Source organism: Drosophila kikkawai, chromosome 3L (assembly GCF_030179895.1).
Source record: "Drosophila kikkawai strain 14028-0561.14 chromosome 3L, DkikHiC1v2, whole genome shotgun sequence".
Taxonomy (NCBI): Eukaryota; Metazoa; Arthropoda; class Insecta; order Diptera; family Drosophilidae; genus Drosophila; species Drosophila kikkawai.
In genome coordinates, this window is record NC_091730.1 from 13,906,129 (window position 1) to 13,924,277 (window position 18,149).

General features: G+C 48.0%; 5 protein-coding genes across 7 annotated transcripts; 2 read left to right on the top strand and 3 right to left on the bottom strand.

Annotated features, from left to right (window-relative positions):
* Positions 1 to 107: 107 nt before the first annotated feature.
* Positions 108 to 3,961, bottom strand: Hsc70-1 (Heat shock protein 70 cognate 1). Of its 2 annotated transcripts, none has more exons than XM_017167571.3 (3): positions 3,702 to 3,961; positions 3,299 to 3,514; positions 108 to 1,976 (listed from the first exon to the last, which is right to left on the bottom strand). In XM_017167571.3, the coding sequence occupies exons 2-3, from the start codon at positions 3,501 to 3,503 to the stop codon at positions 253 to 255; spliced, it is 1,929 nt and encodes a 642-aa protein (XP_017023060.1). In that variant the 5' UTR covers positions 3,504 to 3,514; positions 3,702 to 3,961; the 3' UTR covers positions 108 to 252. The 2 variants fall into 2 exon arrangements, with proteins under 2 accessions (XP_017023060.1, XP_017023059.1); XM_017167570.3 differs by having other exon boundaries at positions 3,299 to 3,527.
* Positions 3,962 to 4,170: 209 nt separating this feature from the next.
* LOC108074981 (Nuclear export factor 3) lies at positions 4,171 to 6,449 on the bottom strand. Its single transcript, XM_041775484.2, has 2 exons — positions 4,390 to 6,449; positions 4,171 to 4,325 (listed from the first exon to the last, which is right to left on the bottom strand). Exon 1 carries the CDS (start codon positions 6,375 to 6,377, stop codon positions 4,464 to 4,466), a length of 1,914 nt encoding a protein of 637 aa, XP_041631418.1. The 5' UTR covers positions 6,378 to 6,449; the 3' UTR covers positions 4,171 to 4,325; positions 4,390 to 4,463.
* Positions 6,450 to 7,178: 729 nt separating this feature from the next.
* Positions 7,179 to 7,500, top strand: LOC108075224 (uncharacterized). Its single transcript, XM_017167569.3, has one exon. It carries the CDS (start codon positions 7,220 to 7,222, stop codon positions 7,469 to 7,471), a length of 252 nt encoding a protein of 83 aa, XP_017023058.1. The 5' UTR covers positions 7,179 to 7,219; the 3' UTR covers positions 7,472 to 7,500.
* Positions 7,501 to 8,322: 822 nt separating this feature from the next.
* On the bottom strand, positions 8,323 to 15,542 carry LOC108075223 (short spindle 2). 2 transcript variants are annotated; one of them, XM_017167568.3, is made up of 6 exons: positions 15,358 to 15,542; positions 15,145 to 15,257; positions 12,127 to 12,182; positions 9,670 to 12,060; positions 9,450 to 9,605; positions 8,323 to 9,384 (listed from the first exon to the last, which is right to left on the bottom strand). In XM_017167568.3, the coding sequence occupies exons 1-6, from the start codon at positions 15,402 to 15,404 to the stop codon at positions 9,151 to 9,153; spliced, it is 2,997 nt and encodes a 998-aa protein (XP_017023057.1). In that variant the 5' UTR covers positions 15,405 to 15,542; the 3' UTR covers positions 8,323 to 9,150. The 2 variants fall into 2 exon arrangements, with proteins under 2 accessions (XP_017023057.1, XP_070140977.1); XM_070284876.1 differs by lacking the exons at positions 8,323 to 9,384; positions 9,450 to 9,605; positions 9,670 to 12,060; positions 12,127 to 12,182; positions 15,358 to 15,542 and adding an exon at positions 12,190 to 14,374.
* Positions 15,543 to 15,879: 337 nt separating this feature from the next.
* On the top strand, positions 15,880 to 18,030 carry Meics (Meiotic central spindle). The gene is made up of 2 exons (XM_017167756.3): positions 15,880 to 16,568; positions 16,628 to 18,030. The coding sequence occupies exons 1-2, from the start codon at positions 16,067 to 16,069 to the stop codon at positions 17,890 to 17,892; spliced, it is 1,767 nt and encodes a 588-aa protein (XP_017023245.1). The 5' UTR covers positions 15,880 to 16,066; the 3' UTR covers positions 17,893 to 18,030.
* The last annotated feature ends 119 nt before the right edge of the window (positions 18,031 to 18,149 follow it).

The following is an 18,149-nucleotide window of genomic DNA, read 5'->3' on the forward strand; positions in this document are numbered from 1 at the left end:
TTTAAAGTTCACAAATTCTCTGTGAAGACCTTAAAATTACCTTAGAGAGCTCTAAGACTCAAAGTTAGCCACCATTCCCATCCTGAACTTGAAAAATATCCCCCAAAAAACCTCAAACAAGTAGGATTTATTTGCATGAAAAGGTTTGAAAATAGATACCTAAAACTCTATAAAAGATATTTTGAATTTTCAGGGCCAAACTAACAAACAATTTTCAATTCATCACTCGTAGATGTGAGCCGAAACAGGATATTAATCCACCTCCTCGATGGTGGGGCCAGAGCCACCAGTTGGCCCCGGATTAGAACCACCAGTTGAAGGAGGAGACGTTGGCATGCCGGCGCCCTGATACAGCCGCGTGATGATGGGACTGCAGATGCGCTCCAGCTCCTGCTGCTTGTGCTCGAACTCCTGCCGCTCGGCCAGCTGATTGGCATCCAACCAGGCAATGGTCTCGTTGCAGTGCTGCTGTATGGTTCCCCGATCCGTGTCACTGATGCGGGAGCGCAATTGCTCGTCATCGAGAGTGGAGCGCAGCTGGAAGCAGTAGGACTCCAGCTGATTCTTGGCATTAATCCGGTCCCGCTGCTCCTCGTCCGCCTGTCGGTACGCCTCCGCATCATTGACCATTCGCTCGATGTCCTCCTTGCTCAGGCGACCCTTGTCGTTGGTGATGGTGATGCGGTTCTCCTTGCCCGTTGACTTTTCCAAGGCGGTCACATTGAGTATTCCGTTGGCATCGATATCGAAAGTGACCTCCACCTGGGGCACTCCTCTCGGAGCCGGCGGAATGGCTGAGAGCTCGAACTTGCCGAGATTGTTGTTATCCCTGGTCATAGCCCTCTCGCCCTCGAACACCTGGATTAGTACGCCCGGCTGGTTGTCCGCGTACGTGGTGAAGATCTGCGTCTGCTTCGTGGGTATGGTGGTGTTCCGCTTGATCAGCGTGGTCATCACTCCGCCAGCAGTTTCAATGCCCAAGGAGAGCGGTGTTACATCAAGCAGAAGCAGATCCTGCACAGCCTCCGACTTGTCGCCATGCAGGATGGCCGCCTGGACGGCGGCTCCGTAGGCCACCGCCTCATCGGGATTGATGGACTTGTTCAGCTCCTTGCCGTTAAAGAAGTCCTGCAACAAGCGCTGCACCTTGGGTATCCTCGTGGAGCCGCCAACAAGGACAATGTCATGGATCTGACCCTTGTCCATCTTGGCGTCGCGCAGCGCCTTGGCCACCGGCTCCATGGTGCCCCGGAAGAGGTCTCCGTTTAGCTCTTCGAAGCGGGCACGTGTCACCGCGGTGTAGAAGTCAACGCCCTCGTACAGGGAGTCGATCTCGATGCTGGCCTGGGTGGAGGAGGACAGCGTTCGCTTGGCCCGCTCGCAGGCGGTGCGCAGGCGCCTCAGAGCCCGCTTATTCTGGCCAAGATCGCGCTTGTGCTTGCGCTGGAACTCCTGCACGAAGTGATTCACCAGCCGGTTGTCAAAGTCCTCGCCACCGAGATGAGTGTCCCCGGCAGTGGCCTTCACCTCGAATATCCCATCCTCGATCGTCAGCACGGACACATCAAAGGTGCCGCCGCCCAGGTCGAAGATCAGGACATTCCGCTCGCTGGTACCCTGCTTGTCCAAGCCATAGGCAATGGCCGCCGCCGTCGGCTCGTTGATGATCCGGAGCACGTTCAGGCCGGCGATGGCACCCGCATCCTTGGTGGCCTGGCGCTGAGAGTCGTTGAAATAGGCGGGCACAGTGACCACCGCATCCGTTACCGATCCACCCAAATACGCCTCGGCCGTCTCGCGCATCTTCGTCAGCACCATCGAGGACACCTCCTCCGGATAGAAGCTCTTCCGCTCGCCCTTGTACTCCACGCGGATCCTTGGCTTGCCGTTCTCGGAGATCACCTCGAAGGGCCAGTGCTTCATGTCCGCCTGCACGGTGGCGTCATCGAAGCGGCGGCCAATCAGCCGCTTGGCATCTGCAAGTCAGAAGTCACTCGATCAGAATCCAACAAAAAGAAACCACTTTAAGGAGCACTTGGACAACAGATTCGCTTTATTGGCTAACATTTAGGGTCTGGTAATTGGTAGTTTGGTATTTGGTGTTTGGACTTGTGTTGGCTTTGTTTATGTGTCTGGGTGCAGGTCTAGGTCACAGTCTAGGCTAATCTAGCCGGACTTCTAAGCGGACCCTGACCCTGAAATGAAAGTACAAAAATAGAAAGAAAGAAGACTCGCATTAGATCTGCTCAGCAAATCTTTCGGGAGAAGGCAGGGGAATGTCTGAGCATTTTTTACACAAATGATGGGAGAAGAGGTTACTTAAGAGATCTTTCTATATAAGAGAAATATCTATAGTTTTTTTATATTTTAAATTTCATGGAAATTTTCAATAAAGTTTAATATTTTAAAACTATAAAGTTAAGAAGAAAAATAGGTCTGTTCAGGAAAACACTTGTAAGTATAGGATCATAAGAAAATTAAACCAGAACAGGCTACCTAGGGTTACTTCCTCTACCTTTTTTATCCTCTAAATACATATATTTAAATTTAATTTAAAACATTATTATTTATTATATCAAATAAAAATAAATATAAGAAAACTAAGGGTAAAATAGTGTCTACGAGCTGTTTTATGAAATTATATTTATGTTTACCTCATACTCTAAGCCTTTTTGTCTTCTGCCAAGGTATTTAGTTATATTTATTACTATTTCGATCTTCGCTGCCTTTCATTATTAGCTTTGTTTTTCCGAAATCAAAGACATTGACGCGAGAAACCTGCGACATTCCTCCACGCAGCCAACGTAAAAAGTATTTATGCAAAACCGAACGTTTTTCTTGTCACGAAAACAACTTTGCACTGAGGAGACTTATTCTCATTTATTTGGCCGACACAAATGATGCCAATAAACGCGACAGCCAAGAGAGCTTGGTGGCCAAGCAGAAGGAGGAGAAGAAGATGCCTCATCAACCTCACCCCGGGAGGCGAAAGAACTGACACAACAAGTGGACGTGTCAGTAGGCCAAATGGGGTGGGATCGGGCGCAGTAGGGGGTCGGGTGTGGGAGGAGGATACCATACCATCTCTCGAAAAATGAGATGTACGAGGAGGAGCAGACTGCACATTTTGGCGCCAGCGAGTGAGAATTTTCTTAAAATAACCAAAGATGCGAGATGTGCGAGTAATAAACAAAATGTGCGGGCACAGTTCATTCATGAAAATGTTTGCCAGTAATTAAATCGGATCACTGCATGGCCGAGATCCATGAGGGACTGGGGGACAGGGACGACGACTCACCGAAGATCGTATTGTTGGGATTCATGGCCACCTGATTCTTGGCCGCATCACCTATGAGACGCTCTGACTCCGTGAACGCCACATAGCTGGGCGTGGTGCGGTTGCCCTGATCGTTGGCGATGATCTCCACCTTGCCATGCTGAAAGACGCCGACACACGAGTACGTGGTACCAAGGTCAATGCCAACCGCTGGTAATTTGGGCATCCTCGCTGCGGCTTTAATTAGACCCTCAACGCGCCAACCACGTCAAGGTCCACGTACCCAGAGAAAAACAGAGAACGTCGGCGAGCGGAATCCGACGACAAATCGAGATCGAAAATAAAAAAAAAAGAAAATGAAATTAAAATCACAGTTTCCCTCACATCAGGCGACAATGGTTACACAATCTGAGGATCCTCTCACCCAGTCCCGAAGCTAAGCCAAGCTAGCTTCACGCGACTCCTAGAAGGCGAAGCGATACAGATACAGGGAGATGATCAGGAATAGCAGCACGAAGGTCAGGACTCGGAAGAATTCGAGCGCCTTCTCTCTTTGCAGCTCCACAGCGTCTTCCGTTTGTCCTCACGTTGCCACAATGAAAACCAGTGCGATCCTCTTCAGGGGACTCTCGGCTTGCTCCTCTTGGTATTTGCTCTCTGCAAGATTAGATGATGCACGCGCCACGACGGCTAGCAGACAACTGGCTGGCCGAGTGTGGCGACAACCGATCCCTTGCCAAAAACGTTCGATCATCGATGATGATGATGATGATGATAATGTTGCTCTGCCAACATCAGCATAACAGCGAGGTGCTCACAGAGAGGCGACTGCAATGGATGCATTTTGGGAATCGGAAGGCCTCACCTCAAAGAATCTCTTTATGCTGATGGTATTTAGTCTTCTTAAATTTATTTTTTTATTAGAACGTTTGTTGTTACATGTTTTACAATGTCAAAGTAAGTAATTGATAATAATGCATATAAAATAAAGATTTCAATTCATGTAGACGCCAAAGAATCAGGGTTTCCTTCCAGCTCCCTTTTGGTGCTGCAAGATTATAATAATACAATCATTTGTATTAAGAATAATGTTAATCCCGAATGTTACTTACAATTTTCAGGTGGTTTCTTTGCGTGTAAGATGATCTTCTGACTTTTTACACAAGTCTAATTTCAAAATATTTTATTATATCTCAAGGAGCACATCCTCATCAATAACCAGACCATCATCGGCCATCAGCGGCGAGTCGAGTTCCAGATCTAAAAATTCATCATAATGTGTGGCGGTGGACACCAGTTGCGGTGTTACCACCATTGGCGGCACGGTTATCAGTGGCGGCATTTCCTCGTCATCAGCTTCGGATAAGAGTTCCATCTTGGGCATGGAAAGGCTCAGCTCTTCAACAGTCTGCTCTAAAGGATCAATAATAGATGTCGACTCCGTTTCGCTTTCACTATCCGAGATCTCAATGACAGAGTTGGGATCCATTATAAGCTTTGGCAAGACCTTAGGTGCAGAAGTTGACTTCTTTTTCACCTCCAAGATGTCAATGACTGAGCTGGAATCAATCATTTCTTGTTTTATGGCCATAGTAAGCGGCGCAATGGGAACCTCTTGATCCAAGTGGGGAGAAATTACGCTCAGCATATCGTTGGTTATTAGCCAGCCAGCATGGCCCTCGGCCCGATGCAGCACAAAGGTACGCTGAAATCGTCGCTGCTCCCAGCCCCGGGAGGTCTGCTCCTTGAAGAAACCCGTCAGCGCCAGGATGCGCAGGCGGTTGGTAAAAATCAGTACGTCCACGCTGGCCTTCTGGATGTTCGTCAGCATTTGGGGAAAACGTCCCAAGGCCTGGGTCAGAGCCAAGCTGCCAACCTGTAGTTTGCCGTTGCGCGCGAACGAAGACTGGAGGGTCTGATGGTTGCGGTTGTACAGGCTATAGACGCCCACACGGCCCAGCTGCTTCGGAACGCTCAGCGAGAACAGAGCCTGAGTGTCGTAGAAATTGGTGAGCTGGTGGCGCTGGGCGGGATCGTCGAAGCTGCCGTAGTAGGACACGGCAAACCGTTGAGCGAATTCCAGGCCAAGGGAGCCGGATCCGCCGCCTTGCAACTGCTGGAACTTTGGCTGATTATTCAGCCGGAGAGCTTTGGGCTTTGACTGCAGGCAGCCGTGTATTTCCTTCAGCTGCGGCAGGATCGCCCGAATGTCATCAAGTTCCAGCTTGGCTACCTCGTTGCCGCTCAGCAACAGCGTCTTGATCGGAAGCTTGCTGAGATGCTTTAGCTCAGCTAAATCGTTGATCTTGTTGGCGCTGATATCGAGGCGCTCCAGAGCGCTGAAGTCCTCAGCGGAGAACACAGCGAAGGCCTTAAGAGAGCAGAGATAATTGTTGCTCAGGACGATTCCTGTCACTTCCTGCTGGAGGTCGCGATGCGCCACCTTCAAAGTTCCCTCTAGGAGCTTTACAACGTGAAGTGGACAAAAGTGCTCAGAAAGGTGAGGATCTGCGTGGAATCGCGATAGATCCAGGGTGCGGGAGGAAGCCTTGTAGCGTCCACGCAGGGCCGCTCCCAATGCGCTCTCAAATTCGGCGGGGACTGCAGCGCCAATTATGGGAAGACCGGGTTTCACGTGCACCTCCAACGGCTGACAGGTGTACATGGTCATTACCTTGTCGCTGAGGCGCTTGAGTCTGTTCGCGGATAGGGAGCTGTCCAGCATAAATTGGGCGCAGTCGTTGTTGTCCGCCGGTCCGCTACGCCTGAAGTCGAAGATGTCGACCTGCAGCGGGACCATGACCCAGTTCAGCGCCATGTAAATGGCAGAATCCGGCAGGCCGGCGCATTTGGTCATGTTCACCGTATACCAGCCGGTGACAGTGGCCGGTCCCTGCTCCGACGCACGCGACAACGTGTCCATCACGGGACGCACGTCCGAAGTGGTAATTAGCTGGCGCACGTAGGTCTCGAGATCTCTGCGCTCCTGCAGGTTCTTTCGCAGATCGTTGAGCGGCAGTTGGGCTTGTGGCTGCGCCTTAAGGGTGGTGCTGAGGCGTTTGCCCCCAACATTACTGTTAATATTTTCCAAAAAGCGCATGGTGTCACTTGGTTTTTAATAATGACAAGTAATATAAATTAAGAGAGTCGAGCTGAAACTACGCAGTGGAAAATGCGACGCCAACTTTTATCGTTTATGCAGTGCTGTCAAACGACTGCAGAATTTAGTGACAGGTTGGGTTTTGCAACACTAAAACTGAAAGCATTTCCGGAAAAGCTATGTCCAAAAGATTGATAAGCAATATTATTTTTTATAAATAATCCCTTTTAGTTGGAATTCCCCTTACTTTAACGGCCTTAACACGCCCTAAAGTACGCACCTTTCTTAATTTATTGTATTTATACAGTTTCCTAAGTCAATCAATTTGTTATAATTATTCAGGCCTTTAATTTTTGTAGATAACTTTTCTTAATGATAAATTTGTATTATATTCAAGTTTTAAAGATTTACTTTTATTTTTCAGAAATAAATCCGTTTAGTTAACTTATTAAATAATGGGTACTCTATTTTGCTAGGCAAAAGTACTTAAGAACATGTTGTTCTGCAACAAAGGTTGCTAATAAATAAAAATAATATATATATTGTATATATATGTACATATTTGTGCCATCTGTTACGATATGCACATAAATATGTATAAATATCAAACATTCTAGCCAAAGTCAAGGGTGGACCTTGGCAATCTGCTTTATATTGGGGTAAGCCAAGAACTAGATGAAAACCATTTGTCTTGGCCTTGGCAGCAGCTGTTGAGCCAACATATTTGTTAACAAACTTCATGAAACTTAACCGGCGGAGAAATCATTTAAATACCGACGAACCCCAAGACATTTATGCTATTACCTGCTTCGTGGTTGATACAAACCAGTTAAATCCCCGCAATGAAACACCATTTTGTGCTCTGCGCTCTGGCAGCTCTCGTCCTCTTCCAGGCGGCTGCGTATGGATTCAAGGTAAAACGCGTTATCTACGTGGTATCACAGACAAACACCACTACAGAGGCACCTGCAACCAACTCCACCACCGTTGCACCACCGGTGATTGTTTACTGCACCTGGAAGAACAACTGGTGTCGCCCCGCCTCGAATGCCATGAGGAACTGCAAGTGGGGCCTCTGCAAGTTCTACGGCTAGATAGTCACAATAAAGACACATAAAGATTACCACCATATGTTGTTGGCTTTTATTTGAAAGTCTGGCTTTTGGTAAAAAAAAAACCTTGCTGGAACGGTTTCAATCTTAACTGGCGTTAAGGGTTCTTCAGAAAGCTTTAGCAAAAATAATTATCCATACTAGTCTTAGTAACTAACTAAATTCGATTCAAGCAAATCATCACCTAAAGCGGGTTAAAGCTTAATGGGTTAATAGCACTAGGATACAAGGATATACTTATGTATAAGGAGAGCACTTACAGAAATCGCTTTGGATTTGAATTTAATTGAAATAGTTGCAAAAAAGTATGCAATAATATAATGTAATGTTTTATAGCATACTTTTCGGTAGCATTATCAATCATTTCAAATCTACAGCTCCTTCTATGGTGTTCCTGATAGGGTTAGTTGTATGAGTAGTCAGTTTGGTGAGGGGTAAAACCAAGACCTTGTATTAACGCTCTTGCTTGATCTTTGAAAGCATATTTTATTTTTACATTTTCACGCGGTCAACAAGAGCTGGAAATTACTCGATTTTGATTTTTTTTCGATGAGTAAATCGATTGAAATCGAAACTGGAAATAATATCGGATACATAAAATGTATAACTTTTTCGATTAAATTGATTTTGTCATCGATTTTATTTCCAGCTCTACTAGCTAGCGAACGAGACGTACATTTTTCTCTTGCTGAAAATTGCGGCTTGCTATTACAAGGTCTTAGGTGAAACAATACCAGGTATTTGGATTAAACTAGGACTACATACTAGGGTTAGACAATGCGGACTAATCTTAACTTAGGATATGCATATGTGGTGGACAAAGGCTTCTCGGATTGAGGTTTATAATGTATGTAGTTTTATTAAGAAGTTTTTCGTTTTGGCAACTCAAACATAACTAAGAACTGAAAGTGGGTTCACAAGTATTTATTTATTATATACTTATATAGCACTCAAGGGGAGCCAAAGTGAAGCAAGGTTAATAGTTGGTTGCTTCTGCACCTTGTACAATTTCGAATGATTTTTAGATCTGGAGATGATGATATAGAAAATATAAACAGGTTGCAGACCTTCTGATAAGACAATACATATTGCTATCATTTAGTTTTGTTGTATTTTATATGTATATATGCGATAATATAATAATGTAAGTTCGTTCAATACTCTTATAGGTTATTATCATCAATTTTTTGTTTGGTTTTCTTTTTGTTGCGGCCCTTGTGTGGGGCCACTGAGCAGGGTCTTATGGTATATATTTATTTCAGTTGCTAGAATTTATTCGATTGGCTTAGACTTCATAACGTTCGTAGAATTTTTGCATTGCTTTTACAAAAATATACAGCTATCAATCATTTATCGCTTGAATTATCAATCTCATTCTCAATCCTCTTCTCTTTTTCTTTATGATTCGTAAGGCAAAGTTCGTGTTTATGTTTATTTTTTTCTATTAATGTCTAGCTATGTAAGGTTTATGGGTTCTGTGAGTGAGCCAAGTTCTCAGTTTGATAAACTAAATGCATAATTTCTCGTTATATTAATTAATAAACATAAATGCTAGTGTCTCGAAAATCACTAGGCAAATACACAAAAGAGCGAAACACAGAATATAAAAGGGATGGGATACATGAATGGTCATGGAAATGCGGTTCGGATCTGAGGCGCTCTCAGCGCCTAACAATGCTGGAGGGGCGCGGCAGGCCGCTGCGCTTCATCTGCGAGGGCGGACGTAGACCCGAGGGCTTCGGTATGCCGGTGGCCCCCGTTGTTACCTGTGTCAGCTTGGAGGTGAGCGCCTGTGTGTCGAAGGAGGAGGGCTGAGGAACATTAGACGTTGATCTACTGGTGTTCTCCTTGCTGTGCCCATACAGACTTCCGCGCGAGGAGGCAGAGGACAGGCTCTGGTATAAATCATACAGAAAAAGATTAACAAACAAAGAAGAATTAAAGCTTAGCTTGGACCCACCTCTGGAGTTTCCGCCTCGGGTGCTGCCTTAACGCTCAGGCTGTAGTACCCAGACGAAGGGCGAGTCAGGCCATTGGCTCCCACACGTTTAGCACCAGCCAGACCAGGGGCACGCAGACCACTGACCAACTTGGGCACCTTGAAAACCGAGTCGTCCTGGGGACGGAAAGGAGAGTTATAGTTAGCAATGAAACTTTCAAGTTGAGTAGCAATTACTCACCTCTTGAGGCTGCATTGGTCCCCGCAGTCCGCTCATCAGCTTGCTAGGCTGCCCACCAGGTCGTCGCAGGCCACCACCTCCCAAACTAGGTCTTGGCAGCGCTCCAACTCCTGCTACCGATCCACCGCTCAATGTGGAGGACAGGTTGTGAAACGATTTGGACTTGATTCCCATGGGACTCTTCAGCTCACCGCTGCCGCTAGCCGGTGGCGCTGCCACAGTGATGGGCATTGCATTGGAGGGAGTGGCGTTCAGACCAGCACCGGCTGAAGTGGCTTTGCTTACCGTAGAAAACTTTTGGAGGCCACTTATGTAACGCGGTCGGGAGAGGGATCGTGGCTGGGGAAGAGTGGGCGCGGGGGCGGGGGCTGGTATCTCCTCTGTGGCTTCCTGTTGAAGCATGGGTCTTCGTTGGAGCAGGGTCTTCTCCTTGGGTTTCTTGTAGGTCAAATAGTTGCTCCCAACATTGTTGTTGTTAAAGACCGAGTTCTGATCGCGACGCGACAGTCGACCTGGCGGCGAGCCTTGCCGCTGTGGAGGTTCAACCTGCTCCTGTTCCAGCTGCACTTCTTCCTGCTCCTCCATCTCCGTTTGCTGTTGCTGCAGTTCATCGTCTATACAAGGCACTATAATCTCTGGCTGCAGGCGCATCTCTTTCGAAATCTTTATGGTCTTGAAGCGCTCGCGGTCACGTTCCCTTCGCTCTGCCAGCTTGTAGGTGGAAGGATCCGTGTCTGCGGAAGCCTGAGGCTTCGTCGGTTCTTCCGCTGTATCGAACTGAGCTTCGACCGCAGGCGCCTCTCTCCGCTGAACAATAAACGAGGCCGAATTGCAGCTGGCATTGCTGCCATTGCTGCCGTGCATGGCGCTCAGGTTGACATCGTCGTAGAGCCGACTGCGACGACTAAGAAGACGCTCACCGCTGGTACTGCTGTTGTTACTAGTACTTAGATGGCTCTGGTTGAGCGGCGGTGTGTCCACTTTCTCGGCTGGCGACTGATGTTGATGCTGCTCCTCTAGTTCCCGTTCACGTTCCCCTTCCTCGGGCTCCGTTGGATCGTCCCGATGAAAACGCCGCCTGATAGTGTCCAGGGACTTTTGCATCTTCAGCTGGTGCTCGCTTAGGGTATTAACTTTGCCCAGTTCCGCCAACATGTGCTCGAACTGCTCCTCATCGCCCTGCTGGGCCAGCATCTCCACCTCGGCCTCGGCCAAGTCCATGACGCACTGCATCTGCTTGTGCTGCTCGGACATTTGCAAACTGTAAGTGCCATCCAGCGGCTGTTCGATCTGCTCTAGAAGTTCCATGGTATCCAGCACGAACTTCTCGCCGTTAAAGGGAGCTCCCTCCCCCGCTGCGGCTTCGGCTCCTACTCCTGCCCTAGCTGGCGGCTCGAAGGTGTTATTGTGTTGCCGTCCGTGTCCCTGCATTGCCCTCTGCGGGGTGGTGCTCACAATCGGTGACAGGTTCATGTCCACATGCCCCTTTACCGTCGGCGTGTAAGCACCTGGCTTATTATTATTATTGTTGTTGTTGGGGTGGAAATGGGAGCGCAAGTTGGTGGTCAGCGGCGTTGATTCCATGGTGAGTAAGGGCAGCTTACGATCAACATTCTCAGGCGTTTCACAACGCGCCTCCGGCGTATCACAGCCCTCGGTATAGGTGGTGTTCATCTGCCGAGCCGCCAAAACCTGCGTTTCATCTGCTGCCGCGGGCCTCTTGAAAGTGGCATTCCCATCAATGGGCAGGGATCGATCCGCATCTGATGGCAGAATGGAGGCGGTCAGGCTGTCCACCAAATTAAAGGTTGTGTCGCCAATCATCTCCTCGCTCAGGATTAGGGTGCGGTGCAGGGCGGGACAAACTGATGGAGGCAAAACCACAGGCATTGTTCGATCTGCTGCGGGCAAGGGATTGGACATGCTGTCCGTGCTGTTGTCCATGGTGCTGCAGCCGGAGGCGGTCTTGCTCAGCGTCAGCGATATCTCATCGATCTGCCCGATGTGCGAGTCCTTAATCAAAGTGCCATCGTCCTCGCACATGGTCAGTGATTCCAGCGCCTTGCGGTCTCTGATCATGTCGCTGAGTGTGTAGCCCGTGTTGTTGTCTACCGCCGTCTGGTTGTTGGTCAGCGTTGTGGTCAGACTCGGCTCCTGCTCCAGTCCAATTGTGGACTGGAGAAAGTTGAGGTTCGTAAAGTCGGCAGAGGTGATCAGCGAATTGTTCATCCGTTCCGTGTTCATGGAGGAGCAAATGGAAGACGGCGGAGAGGTGTCCTGCAGGAAGGATTTGTGCATATTTGTGGTGACCAGGCCGCCAATTTCCAGTTGGAGCATTCCAGGCGGAGTGCCGGCAACTGCTCCAGAGTCCATTCCTGCTCCATTTTGGCTCTGCAAATGAATTTTGTGGTATTTTCAATTTATTCAAATTAATTCGAATTCCAAGTTTCTACTTACGAAATCAAGGTTGCGACGCTTGGGGCGGGTGAAGGTCTTCGAGTTGTGTTTGTAGGCTTTTGAAAAATAAAAGTTGATAAAGATAGTTAGCCTCCTGCGTATCAGGCTAGACTTATTGGCGACTTATTAATCTATGGCTTATGGTCCTAGTGAGAGCTTAATTCTACATATAGCGAGATAGTCTTTTGAATCTAGATTTTTATTTCTCCGAAGAGCACTTCCTCATCGATGACCAGAGAATCATCAATAAACAGAGCTGTGTCGATTTCCTGTTCCAAGTCTTCATCGATATCTATGACCAAAGGAGCGCTGGGTACCGGTATAACCACCATTGGGGGAATTTCTACCAGAGGCGGCATTTCTTTCTGAGGCGGCTGTCCCTCGGTGACGAGTGCCATCTTGGGCATGGACAGGCTCAGCTCTTGAACAGCCTGCTCTACAGAATCAACAGCTAGCTTAGGCACGGCCTTGGGAGCAGAAGTTGACTTCCCTTCACCATCCGAGATGTCAATGACTAAGGTGGAATCATTATTTTCCGGTTTTATGGCCGCAGTGGCAATGGGAACCTCTTGATCCAAGTGGGGAGAAATTACGCTCAGCATATCGTTGGTTATTAGCCAGCCAGCATGGCCCTCGGCCCGATGCAGCACAAAGGTATGCTGAAATCGTCGCTGCTCCCAGCCCCGGGAGGTCTGCTCCTTGAAGAAACCCGTCAGCGCCAGGATGCGCAGGCGGTTGGTAAAAATCAGTACGTCCACGCTGGCCTTCTGGATGTTCGTCAGCATTTGGGGAAAACGTCCCAAGGCCTGGGTCAGAGTCAAGCTGCCAACCTGTAGTTTGCCGTTGCGCGCGAACGAAGACTGGAGGGTCTGATGGTTGCGGTTGTACAGGCTATAGACGCCCACACGGCCCAGCTGCTTCGGAACGCTCAGCGAGAACAGAGCCTGAGTGTCGTAGAAATTGGTGAGCTGGTGGCGCTGGGCGGGATCGTCGAAGCTGCCGTAGTAGGACACGGCAAACCGTTGAGCGAATTCCAGGCCAAGGGAGCCGGATCCGCCGCCTTGCAACTGCTGGAACTTTGGCTGATTATTCAGCCGGAGAGCTTTGGGCTTTGACTGCAGGCAGCCGTGTATTTCCTTCAGCTGCGGCAGGATCGCCCGAATGTCATCAAGTTCCAGCTTGGCTACCTCGTTGCCGCTCAGCAACAGCGTCTTGATCGGAAGCTTGCTGAGATGCTTTAGCTCAGCTAAATCGTTGATCTTGTTGGCGCTGATATCGAGGCGCTCCAGAGCGCTGAAGTCCTCAGCGGAGAACACAGCGAAGGCCTTCAGAGAGGAGAGATAATTGTTGCTCAGGACGATTCCTGTCACTTCCTGCTGGAGGTCGCGACGCGCCACCTTCAAAGTTCCCTCTAGGAGCTTTACAACGTGAAGTGGACAAAAGTGCTCAGAAAGATGAGGATCTGCGTGGAATCGCGATAGATCCAGGGTACGGGAGGCAGCCTTGTAGCGTCCACGCAGGGCAGCTCCCACTGCGCTCTCAAATTCGGCGGGTACTGCAGCGCCAATTATAGGAAGTCCGGGTTTCACGTGCACCTCCAGCGGCTGACAGGTGTACATGATCATTACCTTATCCCTGAGGCGCTTGAGTCTGTTCGCGGATAGGGAGCTGTCCAGCATAAATTGGGCGCAGTCGTTGTTGTCCACCGGTCCGCTGCGCCTGAAGTCGAAGATGTCCACCTGCAGCGGGACCATGACCCAGTTCAGCGCCATGTAAATGGAAGAATCCGGCAGGCCGGCGCACTTGGTCATGTTCACCGTATACCAACCGGTGACGGTGGCCGGTCCCTGCTCCGACGCACGCGACAACGTGTCCATCACGGGACGCACGTCCGAAGTGGTAATTAGCTGGCGCACGTAGGTCTCGAGATCTCTGCGCTCCTGCAGGTTCTTTCGTAGATCGTTGAGCGGCAGTTGGGCTTGTGGCTGCGCCTTAAGGGTGGTGCTGAGGCGTTTGCCCCCATCATTACTTTTGATATTTTCCAAGTAGCGCATCGTGTAACTTGAGTTTTATTGATAAAAAGTCGAAGAAATCGCCAAAGCCAAGCCTAAACTACGTTTACCGTTTTAACAGTGTTGTCAAGTGCCGGCAGAACTTGGTAAAAGCTGAGTTTTGCAACACCAAAAGAAAAGTTGCAAAAAAGCGCAGGGCTTCTTTGATAAGGACATGTTTATCGGTGATTCTTGAGCTTAAATAGGTATTTAATGTAATGAAAATATTGGATTTAGGGTATATATTTTATATTTTTTAGATATCATTACTGATACGGCGAAGAAATGACATTTGCCACATTTTATCAGTGATATGTTTATGTCGTAAATTTGTCAAGGTGAAGTCATAGCTTTAAGTTGTGAAAATATCATAAATAGAATGAATAATTGGAATATAGGAAGCTTTTTCGGCTACAATAACTTTTACCAGGTAACCATCATCGAAAAGAGTGACTACATTTTCAAGGCTATTAAGTGACTTAATCGATTTTAGATCCTCCCGGTTACCAGTTCGATAATTGCTACGCAGAAGCGTAATGTTTCACGCATCGCTTGATTGACTTTCGCTGGCTGGGCAGGAAGTAAATCGGATTTATATAATTCTCAGCTCACTTATTATGCGGGATTCTTGCCATATTTGCATAGCCCGTTTTCTGTGACCGTACCACGCACAGCTGTTCGCGACCACTGAAACGCGAGTGTGTGTGTGTGTGTGTGTGCGCTTGATTAATTACCGTAACAATAACATTGGCGCTGCTGGCCAATTATGGCCACAGCCACTTGGCAGACTTAAGTAACAACGGTAAGTACCAGCGGACTGTCTCCTGCCCACGTTGAACGCGAACTTTGTCAACGTAGCCGCCGCCGTCGCCGCCAGTTTAACCCAAATTTGTTTTAGAAAGCGCAACTGCAGGCACTACTGCAACTGTATGTGTGTGTCTGCATCGGTATGTGTAGAAAGGCTTACCCTCGTTGTTGTACGGTAACTGTGGATGCAGTTGCAGCGGCTGCGTCTGATTATTCGATTTCCACTGCTGCAGTATGTTGGAGACATCATCGTGGGTCTTGTCCGCCAGAAATCTGCCAAGGAGTACGAGTACCCAAGTACCATGCATGAGTATTTTTAGCATCGATGCCTGTGCCGTGCCAGCAGCAACAAAAACAAGGGTGCATCACTCACATATATGAATCATCCTTTAGTGCCTCATCGATGTCCAGGATATCCATGTCCAGCGATGGGAGAGACTTTATGCTTAGCTTAAAACACTGAATATGTAATCCTAAATCATTGCGAGAAACGACAACAAAGAGACCTTCGCGAGTTTGTCTGTGTTTGACCAATACAAGATACTAATTTTGCTCAAAGCTGCTAGAGATGAGCGTTATCTCGTGACTTGTCACGAGTACTTTTAAGCGATAACTGTGACTGTGAATGGCGAATTTGTAAAATATTTAAATTCAAAATACTGTTAAAAAATTATAATAATAATACTATGAATACAGTTTTGACAAAATCATGAATAGTAAATACAAAAAAGTTTAAAATGTATACAGATAATGAAGCATGAATTAACATCACTGTATAAGGGTAACAAGATTAATATTCGCTTTTGTAAGCTACGTAAAGTATAAGTTTACTTTCAAAATATTATTATTATTAATAAATCCTTTTATTTATTAATCTTCAGGTAGTCACTATTTAAATAATCAATTTCCAGCTAGTCTAGAGATGCGGTACGTAACGATAGCAACTATCGCTTATTCGCGCACAGCTGACAACCCTGGTCGAGAACGTTCACATTGACTAGTTTGCATGAAGGTGCCCACAATTTCTTGGATATTTTGAAATTCCGGACATCTGTTGCTGCGGGGATCACAGATCACAGGAAATGGAAAGATTGGACGGCACCAGCATGGAGAAGAGCTGCAGGGTCTGTGCCGGCCACTCGACAATCCTGGTGGACCCCTTCTCCTCGGAGATATCCGATCCGCCGATTTCTGAAATGCTCAACTCGATTCTGGCCGAGAACTGCCGCGTCGATCGGGATGCCCTGCCCCAGAAAATCTGTCCAACCTGCCTGGTGGCCGCACAGCAAGCGTTCCACTTCAAGCACAAGTGTGAGAGAAGCTATCGTTACTTTTCCAACCTTGTCACGGCGGCCACATGCGACGCAGTGATTCTGAGTAAGAGGCGAGGCAGAAGTGCTGCAAAGGAACCGGTCATTGCCTTCGAGATGGTGGGCTGTGAGGATCCGCTGGACACCACAGAGCTGCCGAAAAGCGAAGGGGAAGAAGATGGAGTTGTTGTGAAAGATGATATCGATTCCGAACCGGCGGAGAGCCTATCCAACGAGAGGAAGATTATTCCAGAGGTGCAAGTAGCTCTTGAATGTATGTATATATAAGATAGGTACCCATTACAGCAGGTGTTAATATTTACCTTTTTACAGTGGCTGTGAATGATGACATAAAAATAGAAAAGGACCAGATGTCAAATGGGGCTTCTATCGACGGTGTGGATGATCACGACAAAGAAGAGGACGCGGAGGACTGTGATAAGGATGACGACGAGGATGAAGTCGATGGAGATGAGTGGTCCGACGGCTGGTCCGAAGACCAAGATGAGCCCAAGACGCCTCGCAACTCAAAAACCAAGTCGCGAGCTGTAGAAAAGGATCTATCGCTGTTGTGCACCGAGTGTGGATTAACCTGCAAGTCGCACAAGTTGCTGACCAGGCACATTGCTCGCCACAAGGAGAATGAGGATCCGCAGCGACCGCATTTGTGCGACACCTGTGGCCGGGGCTTTAGGACAAGGGCACAGCTCACAATCCACACGCGAATGCACACGGGAGAGCGACCCTTTAAGTGTACCATCTGCCCAAAGGCGTACACGCACGGTCCGACGCTAAGGATGCACATGCTGACCCATGAGACAAAGGCCCACAAGTGCTTGGATTGCGAGAAGTCCTTTTACAGCATCTCCAACCTGAGGGCCCACCAGCGATGGCATTCGGGCGACCGACCTTACCAGTGTCCCGACTGCCCACAAACCTTCACCAAGAACTCGGGATTGAAGCTGCACCAGCGCCTGCACACGGGTGAGCGTCCGTACAAGTGCCACCTGTGCGATCAGGGGTTCGTCCAGAACCATCATCTCGTCACCCACCTGCGCGTCCACAACGAGGATCGGCAGTTCAAGTGCCCTGACTGCGACAAGTCCTTCTTTGAGAAGTCCAACATGAAGAAGCATCAACGCACCCATTCGGGCGTGAAGCCGTTCCAGTGTGAGGAGTGCGGCCGTGGCTTCTCGCACAATCATCACCTGAAGAACCACCTCCGCGTGCACACCGGCGAGAAGCCCTACAAGTGCGAGAGATGCGACAAACGCTTCTGCGCAAATCAGTCGTTGGCGAAGCACATACTCTGGCACGCGGAGAACCAGGATCGCGCCTACAATTGCTCCAAATGTCACAAGGGCTTTGACAAACTGCAGGCTTTGCGAGCCCACGAGAAGAAGCACAGGAGGCAGGACGAACCGAATCAGCTGTACCAGTGTCCGCATTGCGACGTCAAATTCGCCCTGAAGAAGACCTTGGACAAACACATTGGCACTCATAAAATTAGGCCATATCCTTGTTCACAATGCCTGGAGGGTTTCTTTTCCCAAAAGAGCTACCAGAAGCACCTGCGGCTGCATAATCTCCAGAAATAGTAGCTCATTTTTATGAATCATTCGAGCAATATCATGTCATTGTTACCTATGTGCAAAGGATTGCTTTGAAAGCAGGTGTATATTTTAAGAGTAAATAATAACTATGCAATTTGTACATTTTTTGTTTTACGTAAAGTTAAGTTTTCAAAGTACTTGATAAATATATAGATTTAAATATAAACTTGACTTGTTTCGTTTTATAATTTTCCCCATTATTAGTATATAAGATCCCCTGGTAAAAAATCACAATTGCAATA

Coding starts and splice junctions, on each gene's coding strand:
- Hsc70-1 (XM_017167571.3), bottom strand. CDS start 3,503: ATGCCCAAATTACCAGCGGTTGGCATTGACCTTGGTACCACGTACTCG. Junction 1,977..3,298: donor TCCCAACAATACGATCTTCG/GTGAGTCGTCGT, acceptor TCTGACTTGCAG/ATGCCAAGCGGCTGATTGGC.
- LOC108074981 (XM_041775484.2), bottom strand. CDS start 6,377: ATGCGCTTTTTGGAAAATATTAACAGTAATGTTGGGGGCAAACGCCTC.
- LOC108075224 (XM_017167569.3), top strand. CDS start 7,220: ATGAAACACCATTTTGTGCTCTGCGCTCTGGCAGCTCTCGTCCTCTTC.
- LOC108075223 (XM_017167568.3), bottom strand. CDS start 15,404: ATGGATATCCTGGACATCGATGAGGCACTAAAGGATGATTCATATAT. Junction 15,258..15,357: donor CTAAAGGATGATTCATATAT/GTGAGTGATGCA, acceptor ACTCCTTGGCAG/ATTTCTGGCGGACAAGACCC. Junction 12,183..15,144: donor GTTACCGTACAACAACGAGG/GTAAGCCTTTCT, acceptor ATTTTTCAAAAG/CCTACAAACACAACTCGAAG.
- Meics (XM_017167756.3), top strand. CDS start 16,067: ATGGAAAGATTGGACGGCACCAGCATGGAGAAGAGCTGCAGGGTCTGT. Junction 16,569..16,627: donor GGTGCAAGTAGCTCTTGAAT/GTATGTATATAT, acceptor ACCTTTTTACAG/TGGCTGTGAATGATGACATA.